The sequence below is a fragment of the Elephas maximus genome, chromosome 22, assembly GCF_024166365.1.
Source record: "Elephas maximus indicus isolate mEleMax1 chromosome 22, mEleMax1 primary haplotype, whole genome shotgun sequence".
NCBI classification, from domain to species: Eukaryota; Metazoa; Chordata; class Mammalia; order Proboscidea; family Elephantidae; genus Elephas; species Elephas maximus.
Genome location: NC_064840.1, coordinates 7,324,773 through 7,349,957, shown reverse-complemented (window position 1 = coordinate 7,349,957; position 25,185 = coordinate 7,324,773). Strand labels below are relative to the sequence as shown.

Sequence of the window (25,185 nt, the reverse complement as noted above, 5' to 3'; positions counted from 1 at the left end):
ACAGAGCACTTGGGACCACAGAAAAAGGTGCTAGTGCTGCTGCTGGTTCCTCCAAAAGTGTCTTTGGCTTTTTTCTCTGAACGATTTCGGTAACTTGAAGCCCTGAGATGGTTTGCATGTTTACACATTAGTGCTGACTCCTTCCTTTAAGACAGGAGGCTCACAGTCAGCAGATTATGGCTTTTCTCCACCATCCCAAGGCTTCCCTCTGAGGCCACCTCTGTGCCCAGCCTGGATCTCAGATGGCCAGGTGGGGCCCCATTACACCTCCCAAATTCCCTGCTGGTTCCCCTCCCCAGCCCTTTCTGATAGCTGAAACTAGGCCCCTTTAAAAAAGGGAGGGGGCGGCCCCTGATTGACTGCAATTGGGAATTTCAGGTTAAATTTCTCCTGGCTGGCCTGAACTTGACCGCGTGGCCACATACAGCCTTCTTATTTATTAAGCCAGTTGTCATCAAGTCAGTTCCAACTCATGGTGACCCCATAGGTGTCAAAGCAGAACTGTGTTCCATAGGGTTTTCAGTGGCTGATATTTCTGAAGAAGATGGCCAAGCCTTTCTTCTGAGGAGCCTCTGGGTCGACTTGAAGTACCAGCCTTTCAGTTAGCGCTAACCGTTGCACCACCCAGGGACTCCTCATGTTTATTAGGGGACTTAAGCATCCAGAATTCCTGGAACATAACAGCGTGAGCACGTCTATGTTCCCAACTGTCCCAAACTAAGAAACACAAAGATCTATGTCCCCTGACAGAAGACAAGAGCAAGGAACTGCAGATGGAACCAAGTCAACGAGTCTCATATACTGCTGAAGATCTGAACCAAGATGGAGTTATCGCAGACAGAGAGGGAGCAGTAAGGTAGAGGTATACAGTTTTTATATGTTACTAAGGTTTGGAGCTCTGGTGGTGTAGTGGTAAGAGCTCAGCTGCTAACCAAAAGGTTGGCAGTTCAAGTCCACCAGCCGCTCCTTGGAAACCCTACGGGGCAATTATATTCTGTCCTATAGGGTCGCTGTAACTCGGAACCAACTTGATGGCACCTGACAACAACAAGGTTAAGTTGGTATCAATTTAATCCATATTGTTAAGATGTTAAATGTTATGGTAACCACAAGAAAAATACCTAAAGGGAATCAAAGTGATTCACTATAAAAGCAACAAAACAAAAAAGTTGACAGTACAAGGGACAAAGAGGGTATACCAGAAAACCAAACCCGTTGCTGTCAAGTTGATTCCGACTCATAGTGACCCTATAGTACAGAGTAGGACTGCCCCATAGAGTTTCCAAGGAGCGCCTGGTGGATTGAAACTGCCGACCTTTTGATTAGAAGCTGTGCCAATTAACCACTACGCCACCAGGGCTTCCTAAAGAAACTTTAGACACACTGGCAGAAGTGCTTATCAGTAATTACAGTGAATATAAATTGACTAAATGATCCAACCAAACGAGAGACTGCATTAAGAAGCATGATCTAAGTATATGCTGTCCACAAAGAGACACATCTGAGGCCCAACGACACAAACAGATTGAAAGTGAAAGGATGAGAAAAAGTATTTCATGCAAATAGTAACCAAAGAAAGCTGGAGTGGTCATTTCAAAAACAAAATAGACCTCAAGTCAAAATCTGTCTTAAGAGACACAGACAGACATTACCTGATGATTCAATAAAAAGATACAACAGTTGTATCGCCTACAATCAGAGCCCCAAAATACATAAAGCAAACACTGATAAAACTGAAGAAATAGCTCTAAAACAACAGGTGGAGACATCACTACACCACTTTCAATAATGGCAGCACATCTAGAAAGACAATAAGTACATAAAGGAACTGAACAATCCTGTAAACCACAGCTTCAAACTGGTTCTTCCCGGTTTCATCATGGCCTAGGTAACAACACCAGAACTGACTTGAATTTTTAAAATTTGGGTGAACTGGAACCAGAACGGTAAAAATTATGGGTCAAAGCCCTCCTAGACACTTAATCTCTCTCCTAGAAAACAAGGGCAGCATACACATTGCATAGCAACCAACTCTCTAGCCCATCGGATTTTGGGCAGTCAGAAACAGTGGTGTCCTGCTCAAAGATGGCATCCAACCGTGCCGCTTTGAATGTGTATCACTCTCCTCAGTCGTGGCGATAATCAGTCATTACACCTCTTTCTGGTCTCCAATTCCAGGGCTTTGACCTATAATTTTTCCCGTTCCAGTTATGGTTCTGGATCACTAATTATGGTCTGTTCCAGCTTTGCTTCATTGGCCATGACTGAGCTGGAAGCCCTGCTAAAAACCAACTAGACTTAACAGACATATAGAGAACACTTACAAGCACCACAATCCTTCCCCAGTGCACATGGATCCTTCTCCTGGCCAGAGACCACATGTTAAGTCACAAAGCAAGTCTCAACAAATTTAAAAAGGGTGAAATCATACAAAGTATTTTCTGGACCACAATGAAGATATAAGTAACAAAACTGGAAATACACAAATATATGCAAATCAAACAACACTATTTACCGTTGGATGACGGAAGAAATTTTAAATTTTTAAATTCATTTTGAATGAAAATGAAAGCACAATATATCAAAAGTTATGAGACTTGGCAAAAGCCATGCTCAGAGGGAATTTTATAGCTGTAAATGCCTACATTAAAAAGGAAGAAAGTACATAAAAATCCCAGAGATTCCACAAGAAAGTTACTGGAACTAACAGGGTTCAGCAAAGTGGCAGGGTACAAGATCAACACAAAAAGTCTGTCTGGTTTCTCTACACTAACAAGGAGGACTCTGAAAAGGAAATCAAGAAAACAATAGTATTTACAATAGCCCCCCAAAAGGATAAAATTGTTAGGTGCTGTCGAGTCAGTTCCGACTCACGGCGACCCTAAGCACAACAGAACGCAACACTGGCAGGTCCTGAGCCATCCTCACAATCATTGTTATGCTTGAACTCACTGTTGCAGCCACTGTGTCAGTCCACCTTGTTGAGAGTCTTCCTCTTTTCCGCTGACCCTGTACTCTGCCAAGCATGATGTCCTTCTCCTGGGACTGATCCCTCCTGACGTGTCCAAAGTATGTAAGACGCAGTCTCGCCATCCTTGCTTCTGAGGAGCATTCTGGTTGTACTTCTTTCGAGACAGATTTGTTCGTTCTTCTGGCAATCCATGGTATATTCAGTATTCTTCGCCAACACCACAATTCAAAGGCATCAATTCTTCGGTCTTGCTTATTCATCATCTAGCTTTCACATGCATATGATGTGATTGAAAATACCATGGCTTGGGTCAGGCACACCTTAGTCTTCAAGGTGACATCTTTGCTCTTCGACACTTTAAAGAGGTCCTTTGCAGCAGATTTACTCAACGCAGTCGTCTTTTGATTTCTTGATTGCTGCTTCCATGGATAAAATACCTAGGAATAAACCTAACCAGGAACATTAAAGACTTATACAAGGAAAACTACAAGCATTACTGCAAGAAACCAAAGGAGACCTACATAAATGGAAAAAACATACAATGCTCGTGAATTAGAAGACTTAACACTGAAAATGTCTATAGATACAATGCAATCCCAATCCAAACCCTGACAACATTCTTTAACAAAATGAAAAAACTAACCTCCAGCTTTATATGGAAAGGAAAGAGGCCCCAAATAGCTAAAACATTATAGAAGAAGGAGAACAAAGTAGGAGGCCTCTCACTTGTTGATCTCAGAACTTAATACATACCCATGGTAATCTAAACAGCCTGGTACTGGAATGACGATAGACACATAGACCAAAGGAACAAAATTGAGAACCCAGAAGTAAATCCATCCAGCTATGGGCAGCTGATCTTTGACCAAGAGTCAAAGTCATTCAATGGGAAAGAGACCATCTCTTTAACAAATGGTGTTGGCAAAAGTGGACATCCGTTTGTGAAAAAATGAAATAATTCATACCTTATACCATATACAAAAACTAACTAAAAATAGATTAAAGACCTAAATGTTAGACCTAAAACTATAAAAAGTTCCTGGAAGATAACATAGGGACAAAGCTAGGGGTCTAATTTATGGCATAAATATACTATCAAACAGAACTGAAAATATACAAACAAGATAAACTAGATTATTGGGGCCTCCTAAAACTTAAATACATATGCTCATCAAAAGACTAACAAAGTAAAAGGAAAACCTATAGACTAGGAAAAAAATTTTGGCAACGACATAATTGACAAGGGTCTAATCTCTGAAGTATATAAAAAACTTCAGCCTGCCAACAAAAAGACAAACAATCCAATCAAAAATCGGCAAAGGACATGAACATACACTTCACCAAAGACATTCAGGCAGCTAAGAAACACGAAGAGAGGCTTGTGATCACTAGCAAATCGAGACTACAGTGAGATACCATCTCACCCTGGCAATAATGGTACTGATCAAAAAACCAGAAAACAACAAATACTGGCCAGGTTGTGGAAAGACTGAAACTCTTACACACTGCTGGTGGGATTGTAGAACGGTACGACGACTGTGGGAAAATGATGTGGCACTTTCTCCAAAAGCAAGAAACACCATATGATCCAGCAATCCCACTCCCAGGTATATATCCTAGAGCAGTAAAAGCAGTGGCACGAATAGACATATACACGCCTATGTTCACTGCAGCATTCACAACAGCAAAAAGATGGAAACAACCTAAGTGTCCACAACAGATGAATGGATAAAATGTGCTACATACACACAATACAATACTATGCAACAATAAATGATTAGTCTGTAAAACAAACAAAAATAAAAAACCAAACCCATTGCTGTCATGTCAATTCTGACTCGGGGACCCTATGGGACAGAGTAGAACTGCCCCATAGGGTTTCCAAGGAGCACCTGGTGGATTCCAACTGCCGATCCTTTGGTTATCAACTGTAGCTCTTAACCACTACACCACCAGGGTTTCCAAACATCTTAGGGCATGGATGAATCTGGAGGACAGTATGCTGAATGAAATAAGTCAATCACAGAAGAACAAATATTTTATGATACCACTTTTTTTAAAAAAGTCAGGAATAGGTTTACATACAGAAAGCAACGTTCTTTGATGGTTACCAGGCATGGCAGGATGGGAGAATCACTTATAGATAAACCCAAACCCAGTGCTGTCGAGTCAATTCCGACTCACAGCAACCCTATAGGACAGAGTAGAGCTGCCCCATAGTTTCCAAGGAGTGCCTGGCGGATTCAAACTGCTGACCCTTTGGTTAGCACCCGTACCACTTAACCACTATGCCACCACGGTTTCCTACAAAATAGGGAACGCTTCACAAATTTGCATGTCATCCTTGCACAGGGCCATGCTAATCTCTGTATCAGTCCAATTTTAGTATATGTGTAGACGTGTTAATTCTGGTGAAAGGAAAGACAATACACAGTATGGGGGAAGTCAGCACAACATGGCCAAGGTAAATGAAGACACTGAGAGGTGCACAAGAATAAAGGATAACCGCAGTCAATGCTACAACATATACAATTCTGCAACCAGAGTAATAACCAAAAATCTGTGAGTGGTTACGTAGGTAGGTAGGTAGGTGTGGTCTATAGGTGAGGGAGGGCACATGGGAGTACACGTGTGTGCATATAGGTGAATTGTTGGCATTTGTATACACGTATTTGTATGTGCTGCATATGTGTTCATATAGATAACAGAGCACATAGGGGGCACAGTTATGAAAACTTCCAAGACATATCCGAACACCTTGTGGAACTGAGGTACTAAAAACCACAGTCTTGGGACATGTAGGTCAACTGGCATTAACACAGTTGGTAAAGATAATGTTTTACATCCTAGTTTGGTAAGTAGCGCCTGGGGTCTTAAAAGCTTGTTGAGTGTCCATCTGCGATACAACTACTGGTCTCTTCCTGTCTAAAGCAAAGGAGAGTGAAGGAAGCTATTAGTCCACAGGACTAACGGCCCAGAGGAACCAGAGCCGCCTCTAGCGTGAGAGCACAAGAACTAGATGGTACTCAGCTGTCACTACCAACAAGTCTGACCAGGGACACAACAGAAGGTCCTGATAAGAATGGGAGAAAAACAAAACTCCATTATTAAAGACCAGACTCACTAAACTGATAGAGAATGGAGGAACCCCTGAAGCTATCCCCTAAGACACCCTTGTAGCTTGAAACTGAAGCCACTCCCAGAGGTCACCTTTCAGCTAAATAATACCAAAACCCAAAACCAAACCCACTGCCATCGAGTCAATTGCAACTCATAGCGACCCTATATACTAAAAAAACTATATACACTTGCCTATAAAATAAACACCACCCATGGGGAATGTGTTCCTTAGAACAATCAACTATATGACACCAAACGGGCAACATCTGCCCAAAAACAAAGGGGCAGGAAAGCTGAAGGGATGGAGAGAGGGAAGACGGTGGAAATGGGGATAATGCCAACACAATTGTGGGGATAGCAACCAATGTTAAGGAACAATTTGTGTGTGAATTGCTGAATGGGAAATTAATTTGCTGTGTAAACTTTCACCTAAAACAATAAAGTATTAAAAGAAAAAAAGATCACAGATCAATAATCTTAAGTTTACAACTTGAGAAACTAGAAAAAGTACCCCATTTTTACGCAAATAACACAGGCCTATGTTTGCTTGCCTAGCACGCCCTCCCCACATGCGGTATTTTCATAAACCAGTTCATGAAAATACCTCACAGTGGGGAGGGCACCATTAACAAACAAACGTAAAAGGCACACATTATTTGTGTAAAAATACTGTAAACCCACATCAATCAAAAGGAAGGAGATTACAGAGCACAGATAGAGGACAGAAAAATAGAGAAATCAATGAAGCAAGAAGTTGGTTCTTTGAAAAGATGATAAATCTTAGCTACACTGACAAAGAAAAAAAAGAAGATGCAAATATCTAAAATCAGAAATTAAAGTGGGGACATTATAATGGACCCCACAGAAATAAAAAGGATCATAAAGAGAATACTGTAAACAACTGTGTGCCAACAAAATAAATAATCTAGATGAAAAAGACAAACTCCTAGAAACACAGAAACTTCCTTCCTACATTGACTAAAGAAGAAAGAGAAGGGCAAAGCTGTCGGACCTAGTTTCTGTTGATGGGCTATCAGGACAACAAAAGATAAATCAGACCTCGTAAAAATTAAATATGTATGGGCATCGAAGAACTTTATCAAAAAAGTGAAAAGAGCCTACAGATTGGGAGAAAATGCTGAAGAACCATGTACCAGATAAGGCTCTGTCTTAGTTACCCAGTGCTGCTGTAACAGAAAATACCACAAGTGGATGGCTTTAACAAACAGAAATCTATACTCTGACAGTCTCGGAGGCTAGAAGTCTGAATTCAGGGTGCCAGCTCTAGGGGAAGGCTTTCTCTCTCTCTGTCAGCTCTAGGGAAGGTCCTTATCATCAGTCTCCCCTGGTCTAGGAGCACACTCCTCTCCTGGTTCTTATTTGGTGGTAATGAAGTCCCCATCTCTCTGCTCGCTTCTCTTTTATGTCTCAAAAGAGACTGACTTAAGACACAACCTCATCTTGTAGGCACTAACAGAGCTGCCTCTAATCCTGCCTCATTAACATAGAGGTAGGATTTACAACATATAGGAAAATCACATCAGATGACAAAATGGTGGGCAGTCACACACTTTTTGGGGACATAATTCAATCTTTAACAGGGTCTAATATCCAAAATATATAAAATACTTCTATAACTTAATAACAAAATGACAAACAACTCAATCAAAAAGTGGGCAAGAACTTCAACAGATATTTCACCAAAGAGGATATTCAAATGGCCAACAAGCACATGAAAAGATGCTCAGCGTCATTAGCTATTAAAACCAAAAAAACCTACTGCCGTCAATTCCAACTCACAGCAACCCTGCAGGACAGTAGAATTGCCCCACAGGGTGTCCAAGGCCATAAATCTTTACAGAAGCCGACTTCCACATCTTTCTCCCATAGAGTGGGCATTTGTGCTGCTGACCTTTCAGTAAGCAGCCAAGCACTTTAACCACTGCACTTCCAGGGCTCCTTCATTAGCTATTAGGGAGACACAAATCAAAACCACAATGAGATATCACATCACCCCCACTAGAATGGAAATGATTTAAGAAAAAAAAAAAAAACATTAGGTGGTGTGGAGGTTGTAGAGATGGAGGAACTTTCATCCATTGCTGGTGGGAATGTAAAATGCGGCAGCCCAGCAATTCCTAGGTATTTACCCAAAAGACCTGAAAGATGCAACATGCACAGATACATGTACGCCAATGTTCACTGCGGCACTTTTCACAACAGCCAAAAGGCAGAACCAACCGAAAAGTCCATCAACAGATGAATGGGTGACAAAATTTAGTACGTACATACAATGGAATACTACTCAGCCATGAAGAGGGCTGGAGTACTGATGCGTGCCATATCATGGACAAACCTTGAAAACATCATGCTGAAGTAAAATAAACCCCCCCAAAAAAACCAAACTCATGGCCATCAAATCAATTCTGGCTCATAGTGACCCTACAGTAAAATTAGTCAGTTACAAAAGGCAAATGCTCTATGATCTCACTTATATGAAATAAGGAAATATACAGAAGTCAAAAATGAGTAGTGGTTACCAGGGGTGGGAGCAAGGGAGAATTTTTTGCTTAGCTGGTGTCTTAGTTATCTACTGCTGCTATAACAGGAATACCACAAGTGGATGGCTTTAACAAACAAATTTATTCTCCCACTGTTTAGGAGGCTAGAAGTCTGAATTCAGGGCACCAGCTCTAGGGGAAGGCTTTCTTTCTCTGTTGGCTCTGGGGGGAAGGTCCTTGTCTCCTTTTATCGCCTGTAGGCCCAGTGTTCCTTGGAGATCTCCATGTGTCTTGGCATCAATCTCCCCCTGGGTCTAGGAGGTTCTCAGCACAGGGAGCCTGGGTCCTAAGGATGCATTACACACTCAGCTCTTCTTTCTTGGTGGTAGTGAGGTCCCTGCTTTCTACTCATTTCTCTATCCTTTTATCTCTTGTAAAATAAAAGCTGTGACTCAAGCAAGGGTGTGATTTGAGTCACACCCTCTTATAAGGCTGTGACTCAAGATACACCCCACCCTGATCCTGCCTCATTAACACGCAGGCGTCAGGATTTAGAACATGTCACAGTATGCAGGATAATTACATCAGATCACAAAATGGAGGGCAACCACACAATACTGGGAATCATGGCCTAGTCGAGTTGATACATATTTTGGGGGGACACAATTCAATCCATGACACAGACCACAGAATGTAACAGTGGTGGGATAATTTGGAAGAAGACAGAATGGCTGCACAACTTGAAGAGCATAATAGTGTCACTGAATCGTACACACATAAATTATTGAACTGGTGTACGATTTGTTGTGTATATTTCCAGCACAATTTAAAAAAAAAAAAAACCTAGAAAATGATACTGGTGAAGAATGAGCTTCTTGGGTGAAGTAGACACATAAGACTATGTTGGCATCTCCTGTCTGGAGGGCAGATTAGAGAGCAGAGGGGTCAGCAGCTGGCCGAATGGACACAAGAGAGAGTGGAGGGAAGGAGTGTGCTGTCTCATTAGGGGGAGAGCAATTAGGAGTATATAGCAAGGTGTATATAAATTTTTGTACGAGAGACTGACTTGATTTGTAGACTTCCACTTAAAGCACAATAAAATTTTTCACCACAAAAATAAACCAACTACAGGTGTTGCCGAGGTTGTAGAGAAACTGGAACCCTCATCCACTGCTTGTGGGAATGTAAAATGGTGGAACTGCTGTGGAAAAGTTTGGTGGCTCCTCAAAAACTGAACCTAAAACTGCCACGGACCCAGCTATTCTGCTCTTAGGTAGACTTGACAGCAGCCACGTGCATAGACACACCAATGTTCACAGCAGCACGATTCACAAGAGCCAAAAAAGGTGGACACAACCGAAACGTCCATCAATTTATAAACAGATACACAAAATGTGGGCTGTACATACAATGGACTATTATATTACTTGGCTATAAAAAGAAATCAAGTCCTGATGCACGCCACAACCTGGACGAACCTTGAAAACATTTTGCCAAGCGAAATTAGTCAATCACAAAGAGACTCAAACTGTATCATCTGTTACATGAAATAAGCAAACATACAGAACCAAAAATTATGAGTGGTACCAGGGAAGTCTGTGCTTAGGGGGCAGTGAGGTTATACTAATGGTGGTAGAATAATTTGGAAAAGGGTAGCAAGAACGGTTGCGCAACTTGAAGAATGTAATCAATGTCACTGCATTATACACGTACAAGTTGTTAAACCGGTATATGTTTTGTTATGTATACTTTCACCACAAAAAGAAGAAATACAAGATTTCAACAAACCCATGACAAGTGAAAACACTGCATCAGTAATCTCAAAAAGTGAAGTCCTGGGCAGATGGCTTCACTGGGGAATTCCACCACGTATTTACAGAAAAAGTGACCCCCCCCCATCCTCCTCAAACTTTTCCAAAAGAATAAAGAGGAGGGACCACCTCCTGACTCATCCTGTGAGGCGAGCGTTATTCCGACACCAAAGCTAAAGGCCACACAAGAAAACTACAGACCGATTTCCCTTACGAATACGGGTGAAGCAGCTGGCTTGACAGAACGAGGGAGCGGCCTCCCAAAGATTATGATGCAAGGAACGTAAAGATGGATCCGTCTGAGTTTATTGATATGGGTCCACCAAGCACCGATTCTTCAGTCTTTCAGCTCAAGATGTTAGGAAAGGATCTGTTTGTCTGGCGGGGCGGCTGAAGCATGGGTTACACGGTGGCCTACACTAAACCAAGCTGAAGTACCAGACCTGCTTTGGCGTCCTATAGAAGAAAGTATCCAAAGGCTTAGGGAAATTGGCATGCTGAAGTGCATTTATCAGGTTAGACCCACAGACCCACACGTGGAGTGCCCAGAGGACACGCTTTTTACCACAACTGTGAGGAACAGATTTGTGACGGGAGTTCCAGCAACCTCAAAGACTGCTGTGATTGCTATTTTATGTAAATAAGGTTTGGCAGTGGGAACTGCCCTAACTGAATTAAGACACCTAGTTACAATGGGGCTGACTGGACGTCATGGTTGCAGCAGCCAGGTGGCTGCTCAATCGACAAAGACAAGGTGGGTGTGGTTACAGTAATGGACAGTGAAGTCAAAGCAGTAATCAGAATGGTCTGACTCGTATGGGCTTATGGCACTGGCTACGTAGTCACGGCGTCTCTAGGAGTGAAATAGATGGGAAACCTACTATTTACTTGTCTGTATAAACGGATGAATTCTAGGTCAGGTGAACAGCAGTCTAACTCAAATCACCAGAATAGAGAGTCATGATCTCTCAATTCCCAGACTTGACCAAATTTAAAAACCTACAACCCCTTCAATGACGGGGAGGCCATGTCCCCTTGAGGAAGGACTCCAATACACTGACAAAAATTTGTATTGTTAATCTCTCTCCCAGCCTTCCCCAAAAGGATCTATGGTCTTTTAAGAGAGTGCCTATTCATTGGGGAAAAGGAAATAATCAGACTTTTCGGGGATTACTGGACACTGGCTCTGAACTGACGTTAATTCCAGGAGACCCAAAAGGTCACTGTGGTCCACCACTCAGTAGGGTCATATGGAGGTCAGGTTATTAATGAAGTCTTGACTCACGTCCATCTCACAGTAAGTCCAGTGGGTCCCCAAACCCATCCTGTAGTTATTTCCTCAGTTCCAGAATGCATAATTAGAGTAGATATATTCAGCAATTGGCAGAACCCCCATATGGGGTCCCTGACAAATGGAGTAAGGGCAGTTATGGTAGGAAAAGCCAAGTGGAAGCCAGTAGAACCGCTCCTACCCAGGAAACCAGGAAACCAGAAGCAATACAGCATTCCTGGAGGGACTGCAGAGATTACTGCCACCATCAAGGACTTGAAGGATGCAGGGGTGGGATGGCTCCCACCACGTCCCCATTCAGCTCACCTATTTGGCCTGTGCAAAAAACAGATGGATCTTGGAGAATGGCAGTAGATTACCGAAAACGTAACCAGGTGGTGACTCCAACTGCAGCTGCTGTTCCAGGTGTGGCTTCACTGCTTGAGAAAATTAATCCATCTCCTGGTACCTGGGATGCAGCTGTTGATCTGGCTAGGGCCTTTTTCTCCATACCGGTCTTGAAGGGCCACCAGAAGCAGTTTGCCTTCAGCTGGCAAGGCCAGCAATACACCTTCACCTGCCTACCTCAGTGCTACGTCAACTCTCCAGCCCTACGGCATAATTTAGTCCGCAGGGAACTTGACTGCCTTTCCCTTCCACAAGACGTCACACTGGTCCATTACACTGATGATATTATGCTGACTGGACCTAGTAAGGAAGAAGTGTCAATGACTCTGGACTTACTGGTAAAACATTTGCGTGCTAGAGGATGGTAAATTAATCCTACAAAAATTCAGGCGCCCTCCACCTCAGTGAAATTTCTAGGGGGCCAGTGGTGTGGGGCATGTCGAGATATTCCTTCTAAAGTGAAGGATGTTATTGCATCTGGCTACTCCGACAACTAAAAAGGAGGCACAGCGCCTAGTGGGCCTCTTTGGATTTCGGAGGCAACATATTCCTCATTTGGGTGTGCTGCTCATTGGGCCTATTAGGAGACTAGAAAAGCTGCTAGTTTTGAGTGGGGCTCAGAGCAAGAGAAGGTTCTACAACAGGTTCAGGCTGCTGTGCAAGCGGCATTGCCACTTGGGCCGTATGATCCAGCTGACCTGATGGTGCTTCAAGTGTCTGTGGCAGATAGAGATGCTGTTTGGAGTCACTGGCAGGCCCCATTGGTGAGTCCCAGCCTAGGCCCTTACGATTTTGGAGCAAATCCCTGCCATTCTCTGCAGGTAACTACTCTCCTTTTGAGAAACAACTTTTGGCTTGTTACCGGGCCTTAGCAGAGGCTGAACGCTTAACTGTGGGACACCAAGTCACCAGGCAGCCTGAGCTGCCCATCATGAACTGGGTGTTGTCTGACCCCCCGAGTCATAAAGCTGGAAGTGCACAGCAGTACTCCATCATTAAATGAAGTGGTATATACGAGACTGGGCCCGAGCAGGACTTGAAGGCACAAGTAAATTGTATGAGGAAGTGGCCCAAAAGCCCATGGTCTCCACTCCTGTCACATTACCTTCCATCTCTGCACCTACGGCCTCATGGGGAGTTCCCTATGACGAGTTGACTGAAGAAGAGAAAACTCGTGCCTGGTTTACAGATGGTTCTGCACCATAAGCAGGCACCCCTTGAAAGTGGACAGCGGCAGCACTACAGCCCTTTTCTGGGACCTAGTGACCCACTTGTGAGATTTCTGCTTCCTGTCCCCACAACCTTATGCTCTGCAGGGCTAGAGGTCTTAGTTCCAAAGGGAGGAATGCTCCCACCTGGAGACGCATCACTGATTCCACTGAACTGGAAGCTAAGAATGCCACCTGGCCTCTGGATCAACAGGCAAAGAAGGGACTTACCATGCTGGCTGGTGTGATTGATCCAGACTCTCAAGAGGAAATCAGATTGATATTACATAATGGAGGTAAAGATGAGTATGTCTGGAATGCAGGAGATCCCTTAGGGTGTCGCAGTACTACCATGTCCTGTGATTAAAGTCAATGGAAAACTACAGCAACCCAATTCCAACTTGACTACTGATGGCCCAGACCCTTCAGGAATGAAGGTTTGGATCACCTCACCAGGCAAAGAACCATGACCAGTTGAGGTGTTTGGTGAGGGTAAAGGGAATACAGAATAGGTGGGGGAAGAAAGTAGTTTTAAATACCAGTTATGACCACGTGGCCAGTTGCATAAACGAGGACTGTAATTGTTACGAGTATTTCTGCTTTGTATGTGTGCATCAGATATTTTTGTTTTCTTCACTTATAAAATGTAAGACGTAAACAGGGCTAGTGCATTTTTGGCTTATGTGTGTTAGTTGTATCATGTTAGGCGCAAGTATAACTTTGTAATTGTGTTTATTCAGAGATTGTGTATGGTTTGGGGAGATGTGTACAGATGCCAAGGTGACAAGGGGCAGACTGTGATGATTAAGATTGTGCGTCAACTTGGCTGGGCCATGATTCTCAGTGTTTTGCCAGTTATATAATGTTGTGATCACTTCCCTGTTGAAATCTGATCTGTGATCACCCCCATGATGGAATTTGCTGAGTGGTACCAGCGGGGGTGAGGCCTGTGGTGGCTCACCACCTCCTCGGGCTTCATCTCTCCGCCTCCACCTACTTCCTTCCTGCTTGCCTTACAAAGGTTGTTGGCTTGTTCTGGATCCAGCAGCTGTCTCTTGTCTGACCCCTGGTTCTTGGGACTGGAGCTAGCAGCTTACCTGTCCATCTTGGGATTCATCAATCTTTACAGCCCGAGAGACAGAGTCCTGCTCCCTGGACTGCCTATCCAGTTCGCCAGCCCCTGCAGCTAACGTGACTCAGGAAAAACCTTGCAATCTTGCCTGCCAACCTTGGGAATTCCTCGACTATCACAGCCTGTGAGCAGGAGCCCTGCTCTCTGACCTGCTCATCTTGGGTTCTCCAGCTTCTGTGGCTCCATGAATTGGGAAACGTCTCTATCCTGATCCAAGGACTTAGGACGTTCCAATCCCTACAACTGCATGAGCTGTCTCCTTGATATAAATCTCTCTCTATATATTTATACGCTTTACTGGTTTTGTTTCTCTAAAGAACCTAGCCTAAAGCAACAGGTGAAAAAAATCCTCAACAGAATACCAGCAAACTGAATCCAAAGCACATTAAAAGGATTATCCACTACGATCAAGTGGAATCTATCCCAGGAATGCAAGGATGATTCAACATTAGAAAACCAGTCAATGTAATACACCACAGTAATAGAACAAACCAATGCGAAGAAGGTATTTGACAAAATTCAACACCCTTTCATGATGAAAATACTCAACAAGCTAGGAAAAGAAGGGAAATTCCTCAATCAGATAAAGGATATTTATGAAAAACCCACAGCTAACAACACACTCAGAGTCCCCGGATGGTGCAAATTGTTAACCAAAAGGCTGGTGGTTTGAACACACCCAGTGGCACCTCAGAAGAAAGCCTTGGCAGTCTGCTTCCCAAAAGTCAAAGCTTTAAAAGCGCTACGGAGCAGTTCTCCTCCGCACACACGGGGCATCAACTGGGCGACAGCTGACAACGTCAGAACCAATACAGACCGCAAGCTCTTCCCTTAGGGTCAGGAACAAGACAAGGACACCTGCTGTCATCACTGCTATTCAATATGGTACTGGAAGTTCTAGTCAGAGCAATTAGGCAAGAGAAATAAATAAAAGGTATCCAAATGGTGAAAACAGAAGTAAAAACTATCCCTTTTCACAATTAAAAAAAAATAAAAAGCCCTACTGTCAATTCTAACTCTTGTTCCTATATATAGAAAACCCCAAAAAACCCACAAGAAAGCTACTAGAGCTAGTAAGTAAATTCATCAAAACAGCAGGATACAAGGTCAACACACAAAAATCAGAGGTTTTTATGCAACAGCAGTGAGCAAACCGAAAAGAAGTTAAAGAAATAGTTCCATTTACAATAGCATCTAGAAGAATAAAATACCTGGGAATAAATATAACCAAGGAAGTGGAAAATTTACACACTGAAAGTATAAAACATTACTGAAAGACAATAAAACCAAAGACCCACTGCCATCATGTCGATTCTGACTCACAGCAATCCCATGGGGCTTCCAAGGCTGTAAATCTCCACGAAGCAGACTGCCACATCTTTCTCCCATCGAGATGCTGGTGGTTTTGAACTGCCGACCTTCTGGTTAGCAGCTGAGTTCTTAACTACTGCACCACTAGGGTCATGGATAAAACCAAAACCAAACCCAGTCCTATCAAGTCGATTCTGACTCATAACAACCCTATAAGACAGAGTAGTGCTGCCCATAGAGTTTCCAAGGAGCGCCTGGAGGATTCGAACTGCTGACCCTTTGGTTAGCAGCCGTAGCACTTAACCACTACACCGCCAGGGTTTCGGGTTATGGATAGGAACCCTTCATATTGTTAAGATGTTAATACTATCTAAAGCAATCTATAGCTCAATGCAAATTCCAATCAAAATTCCAAAGGCCTTCTTTGCAGAAATGAAAAAGGCAATCCTCAAATTTATATGGAAATGTGAGAGGCCCCAAATAGCCAAAGCAACCGTGAAAAAAAAAGAACATGATAATAGAAGGACTCACATTTTCCAATCTCAAAACATATTACAAAGCTACAGTAATCAAAACAGCCTGGTACTGGCATACTGACAGACATACAGACCGGTGGAATAGAACTTAGAGTCCAGAAATAAACATGTACATCTATGGTCAACTGATTTTCAACCAGGGTGTTCAGTCCATCCATTGAGGAAAGAGTGTTGGAAAAATTTGGAAACGGGCAGTGGTTAATGGTTGAACATGATGAACATAATGTCACTGAACTGTACATATAAAATGTTAAAATACCAAATATTATGTTACATATAGTTACCAAAAAAAAAAGAAAAGCCTCTAGGTTCCTGGTAGCACAGCTGGCCTTGCAACACCCCAGGAGCAACCCCCTTGCAAGGACAGCTCAGTGAGGGGAGCCTTGGCCTCACTTTCCTCAGGACCCCTCCCAGCACCCCCCCAACTCCAAGTCACCAACATTTGAGGAGTAAAACAACACACAAGCCAGGGGGAGAGAAGTGACTTGGGGCCTGCATGCTGGTTCTCAGCCAGCTGTTCCAGCCACAAGCTTCCTCGTGGGTGAGATGGGCCACCTGCTCCCACCCTGGCTGCCTCTGTGCAGGGGATAGGAGGGGTGAGGGGTGAGCTCAGGGCTGCTTGGGGGGCTCCTTGCATCACCACCAGTATGTTGAGGGGAAGCCCCCTGCCTCAGAGGCAACATGGCTCACACACAGCTCAATCTAGGGCAATGAGCTTCTGGGTCTAGAGCCCTCACTTCCCAACCTGATAGGGAAGAAGCTCCTGGGCACCAGGCAAGGCCCCATTTGACCCCATTAGCCTTGGGACGGCAGGTCCCACTCTGCACCCTTGAAACACCTGCCAGCAGGACCCAAAACCAAAACATCAGCTTTGTAAGAAAGATGAGGAAGAAAGGCCAGGCGATCTACTGAAATTATCAGCCAATGAAAACCCTATAAGAGCATGGGGTCACCACGAGTTGGGGACCAACCTGATGGCAGCAAACAGCTACTCACTGACCTCTGGAGGCCAGCCTATCCTGCCCCCAACACCCCCAGGGCCTGAGAGCCATTCCCCACCTTCCTATTAGTGGGGACACACTGTCCTCTGCTGTCCAACGTTGGCCAGAAATCCAGCAGTCTTCCCGACCCCTCTCGAACGCACCACACCCACTCCACCAGCAAATCCTCCTGGCTCTGCCTTCAAATCGGCTCCCAATTCTATTTGGATGAAAAAGTTCTGGAAGTAAATGGTGACGGTTCCATAATACTGTGAATATAATTAATGCCACTGTATTACATACTTAAAAATGGCTAAAATGGAAAATTTTATATTATGTATATTTTGCCACAACGAAGAAGCACACACAAAAAGTCAGAGCCGCTGGAATTCTACCATTTATTTGAAATAACCAGAGAACATCGTAACTTGAGTTTCCATTGGCTGTACAGCACACAGTGGTGACACTGTGAACAGAGGCCCAGAGTCCCCGGCAGGGCGGTGGCCCTAAAGACACGCTCTCCTATGGGGTGGGAGCGGGGTTGGGGGAGACGTGCCGTGCTCCTTGCTGCCCTTCCCTGATGTTTACTGGAACGTAAACGTACAGGATAAGGCCCTGCTGCCAGTGCCGGGGGCCTGACCCAAGGTGGACCCTTGGGCGGTCTCAGGTGGGTGCTTTGTATTTAACTTCAGCACTAGCCCGACCAATCCGTTTACTGCTGGAACTTTGCTCACTGACACTTCAGAACCACTCCATGACGAAGGTCCCCAAGTAAGTAAGCGACAGGATTGTTAGGAAGACATTTGTTCATTAAAAGGTCCCACAGCCTCAGAGCACAGCTTCAGCCGTGGCCCCTTCACAACACCCACAGCTGTGCTCACACTTCTGGCGCCGGCTCTGCTGCCAGGCTGGGCATCTTGGCGGCGGCGGGCAGCCACAGAGGTATCCTAGGAGCAAGTGGCACCAGTTCCCGAGGTTCCAGGACGGGGTGAGCCCACCCAATTGGCGTGGCGCTGAATGTCCTGTACAGTTTTGTTTAAAAAAGTTACAATACAGTAGAGTTCAAGTCCAGGAGCAGAGCGGAGGATCACTGAGTACGAAGGTTGGCAGCCCCACCCGTGGCACTCCTGAGCAGACCACCTCTGCCCTGTGAGATTCTGTCACCCTGGGCAGCAGCCAGCTAGGCGGGGATCATTAGGGGCCGGCTGTCTAACAGGTGACAGGATGAGGTGTCACGAACTCCAACGAGCACCCAGGCCTTCATCTGTCAAAACGTACGTGTGCCTGCAAGGTGAAGAGCCTGGGAGCCGGGCTTTCCCCAAGACAAAACGCTTCTCAGAGCGCACCCCACACCATCCCTGCCCAGCCCCACAACCCGCTGCCCAAGGTGGCAGCCAGCCAGAGGCAGGGAAGGTTGGCTAAGCGGATCCTGGCTGGCAGCGGCAGGACCGTCCTCCCGCCTGTAACCAAACAATGAGCGTGAACAAGCCCTTCCTCCCTGAAAGCAGAACCACTCTGCTCTGGGGTCTGGCAGGCACAGCCCGCCAAGGTATACCCAACCCCGGAGGAAGGGGCGCCTGGCGGCCCCTCCTGGCCCAATCCTGGCACCAGGTGGTGCTAAGGCACAGCACGGGCACCGCAGGGGGACTGTGCACCACTTACAAGAAAGGACATTGTGTCCACTTCATCTGCTGCTCAGCCTGCTCAGAATAAGATGTGCATTTTTTATAGTTTCCCTGAATAATCTCGTGAGTGTCAAAAAGGTTTCTACCCAATACAAAAGAGTAAAAGTACACAAAGAGTAAAACACCAGGGGACCACATCGGGCAGAAACACGCCAGGCTGGCACGGAGCTGAGGCAGCACCAGGCCCGGCTGCTGGGCGAGAACCGCTCTCGGCTCCTCTACCAGCCCGCTCCAGGCGCGGTAGCTGGCCCGGCGCAGACTCCACGGTGGCTCTCGGGCCTCTCAAAAGCAGCCGGGGTCAGGGCGGACAGGAGATTGGGAGGGTGACCCCCAGGTTCACAGACAGCACGACCGCCCGCTGGGGCTGGGGGGCACCTTCCAGCTGGCCCTGCTAGGGCCCACAGGACAGCCTTTCAGAATAAACCTGATGAAGGAGCCAAATGAACGACAATTCGTGAGCTGCGACGGGAGGACCAGGTTCTAAACGGGAAGGGGCGGAAGGGTTTTTTAGCTCCCAAGTTCACTGACACGAAAATATCTGGGAAGCACACTGAGGCTGCACCCTGCCCCCATGCAGGGTGCCAGTCTGCAGGCAGCCCCCACAGCTCAACTCTAACACCATAGGCCACGGTGGCCAGGATCCGCAGCCCAGCGACGTGCCCTCTCATGCGTGCAAAGGCCTGCAGATGCCACCGGCAGGCGAGTCTCAGGAGAGACGGGTCGCTCACTGGAGGATGAAGCCCGGCTGGTGCGGGGGCAGCCGGGGCGGGGGCCGTTGAGGGAGGGCAGGCGGGTACGGCGACACGAACTGTGCGGAGAAGCCCTGCTGGTGGGGAAAGCTGGCAGATGGGAGGCCCACTCGGGGGGGCAGTGGAGGGCACTGCAATCCAGCGTACGGAAGGGCCTGTCCCAAGCCCGTGGCGGCTGCGAACGGTGTGGCTAAGCATCCTGTTGGCACCGGGGGTGGCGGAGGGGGGACGCGCCGTGGCACAACAGCGAGCGGCCCGCTGGCCTCGGGGGCGGGGTAGGACAGCGGGGTGGCAAGCGCAGGCTCGGGCACCCTGGGCGGCAGCGGGGCCGGGGCCTGTGGGAGTTTCTGCCCCTTCAGCACCATCTCCTGGAGTTTCTCAATTTTAACTCTCCGCATGTGGGCCAGCTTCCGCTTACTCTGATAGACGTCAATGAAGGAGTCTAGAGAAAGCTCTCCATCAAGGAACTTCTCCGCCATGTTCTGAAAGACGCAGTGACACTGGGTTATGGGGACATGTCAGCCATCAGGAAGAGAGCTCCCTACACCACTCAGGGTGCCAAGAACAGCCACATGAGGAGGGGCAACATCCCAGCTTCCTCCCGACACCAGCCCCCTTGTCCTGGTGACCACCCTGAAGTGTCCTCACTGTAACCCCAGGAGGCACAGCCTGGGGCCCCATCGCCTGGCAGAGTGACTGCTCCAGGGGTAGGCAGGGATCCACCTGAGCCCAAAACCTGGCGAGAGGTAGGCAGGGCACCTCCTGTCTGCCCCTCCACCACAAGCAAGGACAGGCAGGGGTCCTGAAGATGAAGGGGCTCTCGCGGCACCAAGAGCGTCACACCGCACCCAGTCTCTGCCCTCCCTCATCAGGCCAGCTGGAGGCCAATTTTCTCTTCCTTCATACTCGGCTGCCCCTTAGCTGTAACCCTGGACAAGGACCAGCAGCCTAATCTTAGCAATAGTGCCAGCCCCAACTCCAGACACCTTTGGGCTACACTATGGAGTCCCTGGGTGGCACAAACAGTTTAGCGCACAGTCTCAGACTCATTTCCTTCCTCCTTAGCAAGGCTCAGCCCTGCAGCACTCAGCTGGCCACTCCAGAAGGCACTGTGATCGCCCGCGGACTCAGACACACACAGAGCAGATGGAAACTAAGCCACCAGCACCCCTGGGGTCAGCTCTGACTCAGCAGCACAGTGTGAACACCTCACTGGGGACTACACCACCTGCTGCTCCCCCAAAGCCCAGCCTAGCACTGTCCCAAGCCGGCAGGTCCAGCTCACAGGTAGCCCAGCTCTCTCTACACGCCCTGAGCCTGCAGCTCCAGCTGCGCTGGGCCCTGCCTAGACTCACACTCCTGGCAAGGACGTATGGCACTCATGTCCCCAGAAGAACTGGGCCTGCTCACTGCCCAGGGAGACCAAAGGCCCAAGAACTGGCCTTACCTCCGTGTCTTCCTCAATCTTGGCCCCTTCAGCTTGAAGAAGTGCCAGCAGGGTCTCCAAGGAAGCATTATTCGATTGTTTATCTGTAAAAGGCAAGAGACGTGAGGTGAGGGGACATCCAACCTGAGAACCACAGTGCCCCCGGCCCCACAGAATGACCAGCTCGTCCAGACCACTTCCCATTTCCCTTCCAAACGAAGGCCCATTATGCACGAGTTCTGCCTACCGACAGCTGATTTCTCAGGAAGTTGGAAGGAAAGGCCTTCCAGTCCACGAGGAGCGACCCACAAAACACACGTGCCCAGAGGGGGATGGGGTGGCACCCGCAGCACAGCACCAGGGCCCCTCACTGTGACCCGAAAGCCCTGGCCCCCTCTGAGTATGTTAGAGAAACACCGAAGGACACACACCTTTACATTTCCTTTCCACTGTGCCGATTCCCTACATGTGGTACACAAATCTTAAGTGTATGACTTGAATATTTACATACGCTTCAAGCCAAGTAACTACCACTCAGGTCAGGATATAGGACAGTTCCAGAAGGTTCCCTCAGGCTCACCTCCAGACCATACCCCCGCAAAGGTAACTCCTATGCTCACCTCACCCTGATTAGCTGTCTGCTCTGCGACTGGCTGCTTCCACACCATGCTAAGTGTCTGACATCACCCGTGTGCCCGCATGTGTCAGCAGCTCATTTCTTTTCAATGCTGTGTAGGATTCCATTGTATGGCTATCACAATTTACTACCCAACATTCTGCAGATGGACATTTGGTCTTTCCAAACTTTGGCTTCAGCAAACATTTTTGTACACGTCATTTGATGGGCATAAACACCCATTTCTGTAGGGCATGTACCCAGGCGTGGAACTGCCGCATCGCAGAACACGCGTGTGGTTAATTTTAGGAGGTACTGCCAAACGGCTTTTCCAGGGTGGTTTAACCAACCTGCATTCCCACCAGCGATGTAAGGAGCCCCATCATGTCCCCTACGCTTGGCATCTACTGCCAGACTGTGACTCTTGGCCCTTCTGGCTGCTGTGTTGGATCAAGTTTGTACTGAAGTCACAGAGATAATGGAAGTGGGTCACAGCAGACCTCAAACATCACTGTAAGCCTCCCTATAGGTGGTGATTTAACCCAGCCACCCTTAATCCAAATGCCCCTTTGCAAGCTAGCAAAAGCGTTCTGGGCTCTTCACAAGGGCTGCAATTTAAAGTGTGACACAGTAAAATGTTCCAGTCAGTGATATTTTTCATCATTAACTGTGAGGACCAAACGTCACAGGATAAAACAGCGGTTGAACGTTAGCATTCAGAAAGCTGCCATTTTCTTCCATGCTGTTGGGAGAAGTCTTGAATAAAAGAAGTGGTTGTTTCTTTTCTAATTTGGTGATGCCATTCTATATATAAACTATCTCTTCCCTGCAAAAGAGTCACTGTCTCAACTTGAAATTTCCCTTAATAACACTCCTTTCCTGGAAGGGCAGGAATTTGACAGTTTACCCTTCCCTCAATTCTTTATTCTTGGAAAGACCACCCTGAGAAAGTTACCAAGTTTGGTCTTCTTTATCTGATAGGCTTCAAAGAGCACCTGGAGTTCCTGGTATTTTTGGGTCAGACTTGCTTTCAGACTGTCCAGTCGTGGCTGGTACAACAGGTTCCCTTCTGCCAGGCTTCGGTTGCTGGTGAGTGTCATTTCTTTGTTAAGCTGCACACTCTGTGTCTGCAAACAACACACGAGATGAGAGCCGATAGCAGGTTAGTCCATGGCTGGTCCCAGGGGTCCCCGCCCGGCCCCCACAGCCCAGCGCATCTGCTCCAGTTTCCTGGGTCTCCCGGCTGACACCGCGCGAGGCAGCCTCTACCAGCCTGCCTCCAGCCCCTTGGATTTCTGGTTCGGACAATGCCGACTTCCTGTGCAGCGAGCCTTCAGGACTGGCCTCACCCCGTGACTCCGTCCGGAGCTTTTATTTCAATAGCGGCACTGTGACTTGAATTCTTTACTACTGCCATTGTTCTTGCAAAACTAAACAGCTGTGAAGATTCAGAGCTAGGCTTTTTAAAAAAACAAATTTCTGCTACTCCAGAAGTGAATGAATCACATTTATCTGAGGAGGACCAGTTGGCATGATGTGAACTCAGGCTTAAGAACCCCGGGGTTGGAGATCAAAGGAGAAAGCTGGAGGCCGTGAGAACTGATTTCACTTAAAGTGACCCCCCTTCTCTGTTCTCTCCCCAGCCACCCAGTCGGCCCAGCTCCTGGCTAGCGGTCCCTTAGAGAAGCTGACACAAAGCAGGAGGCTTACTCTGCCCAACAAGGGTTTCCCCTGGCCTTCCCAGAGATGGCAGGCTACTGGGTAAGACAGGGGCCCACCTGGCCAGACCTCGGGTACGAGCTGAGGGTTAAGAAGGACGTGTCTGACGAAGCTTAGCCACAGGACGTTAAAGAAAACAAGAGAAGCACAAACACACCCGTGCTCTGGCTTCCCTTCTCACTCCCCCCCGAGCTACTTCTTCCACCACAGCAACCTTACTTTCTGAATTTCAAATTCAATGGCACACAATTCCTCACCCCGTTTTTGTCAGTGTTTCTCTCTGCCAGGGTCTTCTGACCCCACCCCAGTCAACTCATTCTCCCCTTAATATTTTCTCCCACCCCCACCCAGTTCATTTGAGCTGCAACTTCCTTCCTCTCAGCCGGTTTTAGCAGATTCCTGACTGCTGGCCACCCCGCCCCTCTAGCCCTCCTCACTTCCTCACTTCTTGCTCTTGCACACTCCCCAGGGCACTCTGGAGGCACACAGGCGGCTTAAGGAGGAGAACAAAGAGCCAGCCCTTGGATGCATGCCTCCATCCGGGGCAGCCACCGAGCTGCAGGGCTGTACTGGGGGACTCGCAGCCTCTCTCTCCTGACACACAAACTGGGCCCAAAAAAAAAGGACCCCACAAATTAGGCTCAGCACAAAACAAAGGACTGAGGTTAAAATGAAAAGCAAACCCCTAGCTCCACAGGATAAAACAAAACAAAACCCACTGCCATCGAGTCAATTCCAACTCCTAGGGACCCTACAGGACAACAGAACTGCCCCACTGGGTTTCGAAGGCTGTCATCTTTCCGGAAGCAGATTGCCCCATCTTTCTCTCGCGGAGCGGCTGGTCAGTTGGAACTGCCAACCTTTCGGTTAGCAGCTGAGCGCTTTTACCACTGTGCCACCAGGGCTCCCCAGCTCCATACTACGAAAGCTGAAATGTCCCCACATTTCAGGCGGGAGAAATACCATCATCTCTTCCTGCTGCCGTAGTAAGTGAAGAGAACCCCGGGGCTGGAAAGACCTGGCTTAAACTGGGTTCCTGGGACAGCAGGATGGAGCAGTAGCTGAGGAGCCCTCCTGGGGCGGGGACTCCCGGGCCATCCCCCTAAACCAGGGCAGCCCACCTCTACCTGCTTTATAGACAGGGCATGGAGACCTTCTTTCAGTTGCTAAGCCACTTAGAAGAACAAGCAAACACAAACCACCATGCAGCCACTCTGGGACAAGTTGGCGGCTTCGGCTTCGTACAAAACACAGCATGAAACCACCCCGTGACCCGGCAACAGCACTCCTGGGCTTCCATCCCGGAGAAACGAGAGCTGTGTTCACACAAAAACCTGTACCTGAGCACTCACAGCAGCTTCACCTGCAACAGCCAAAAACTTGAGGCAACCCAGATGTCCTTCGACAGGTGAATGGTTAAGCGAACTGCGGCCCTGCCACACCTCCGAACCAGCAATGAAAAGGAACCACCCAAAAGAACTACAACCTGGATGAACCTCCAGAGCAGCGGTGTGCTGAGCAAAGGAAGCCACTCCCAGCAGGCCACATCCTCCAACCGGCCACATACACAACATTCTCGAAAAGACCAAATTCTAGAAATGGAGAATTGCCATCGGTGATCATTAAATTTGTTTCTCACTATCCACACCCCTCTCCCCCAGGGGAACAGAAACTCCGGAAGGCAGTATCCTGTTGTCTGTCACAGACCAAGCACCTGGCACATGCCAGCTGCTCAGCAAATA

The 25,185-nt window shown here is 47.2% G+C and overlaps 1 protein-coding gene and 1 pseudogene across 1 annotated transcript in view; both read right to left on the bottom strand.

Moving 5' to 3' along the window:
• Nucleotides 1-5,278: 5,278 nt before the first annotated feature.
• Nucleotides 5,279-5,370, bottom strand: LOC126066175 (uncharacterized; annotated as a pseudogene).
• Nucleotides 5,371-6,859: 1,489 nt separating this feature from the next.
• Nucleotides 6,860-25,185, bottom strand: part of VPS37B (VPS37B subunit of ESCRT-I) — a 43,884-nt gene continuing 25,558 nt past the window's right edge. Inside the window, exons 2-4 of the mRNA XM_049865118.1 lie at nt 22,680-22,851; nt 21,130-21,212; nt 6,860-20,164 (exon numbers count right to left, since the gene is read on the bottom strand). Coding sequence (XP_049721075.1) covers nt 19,658-20,164; nt 21,130-21,212; nt 22,680-22,851 — 762 coding nt within the window. The 3' untranslated portion in view covers nt 6,860-19,657. The remainder of the gene's footprint in view (nt 20,165-21,129; nt 21,213-22,679; nt 22,852-25,185) is intronic.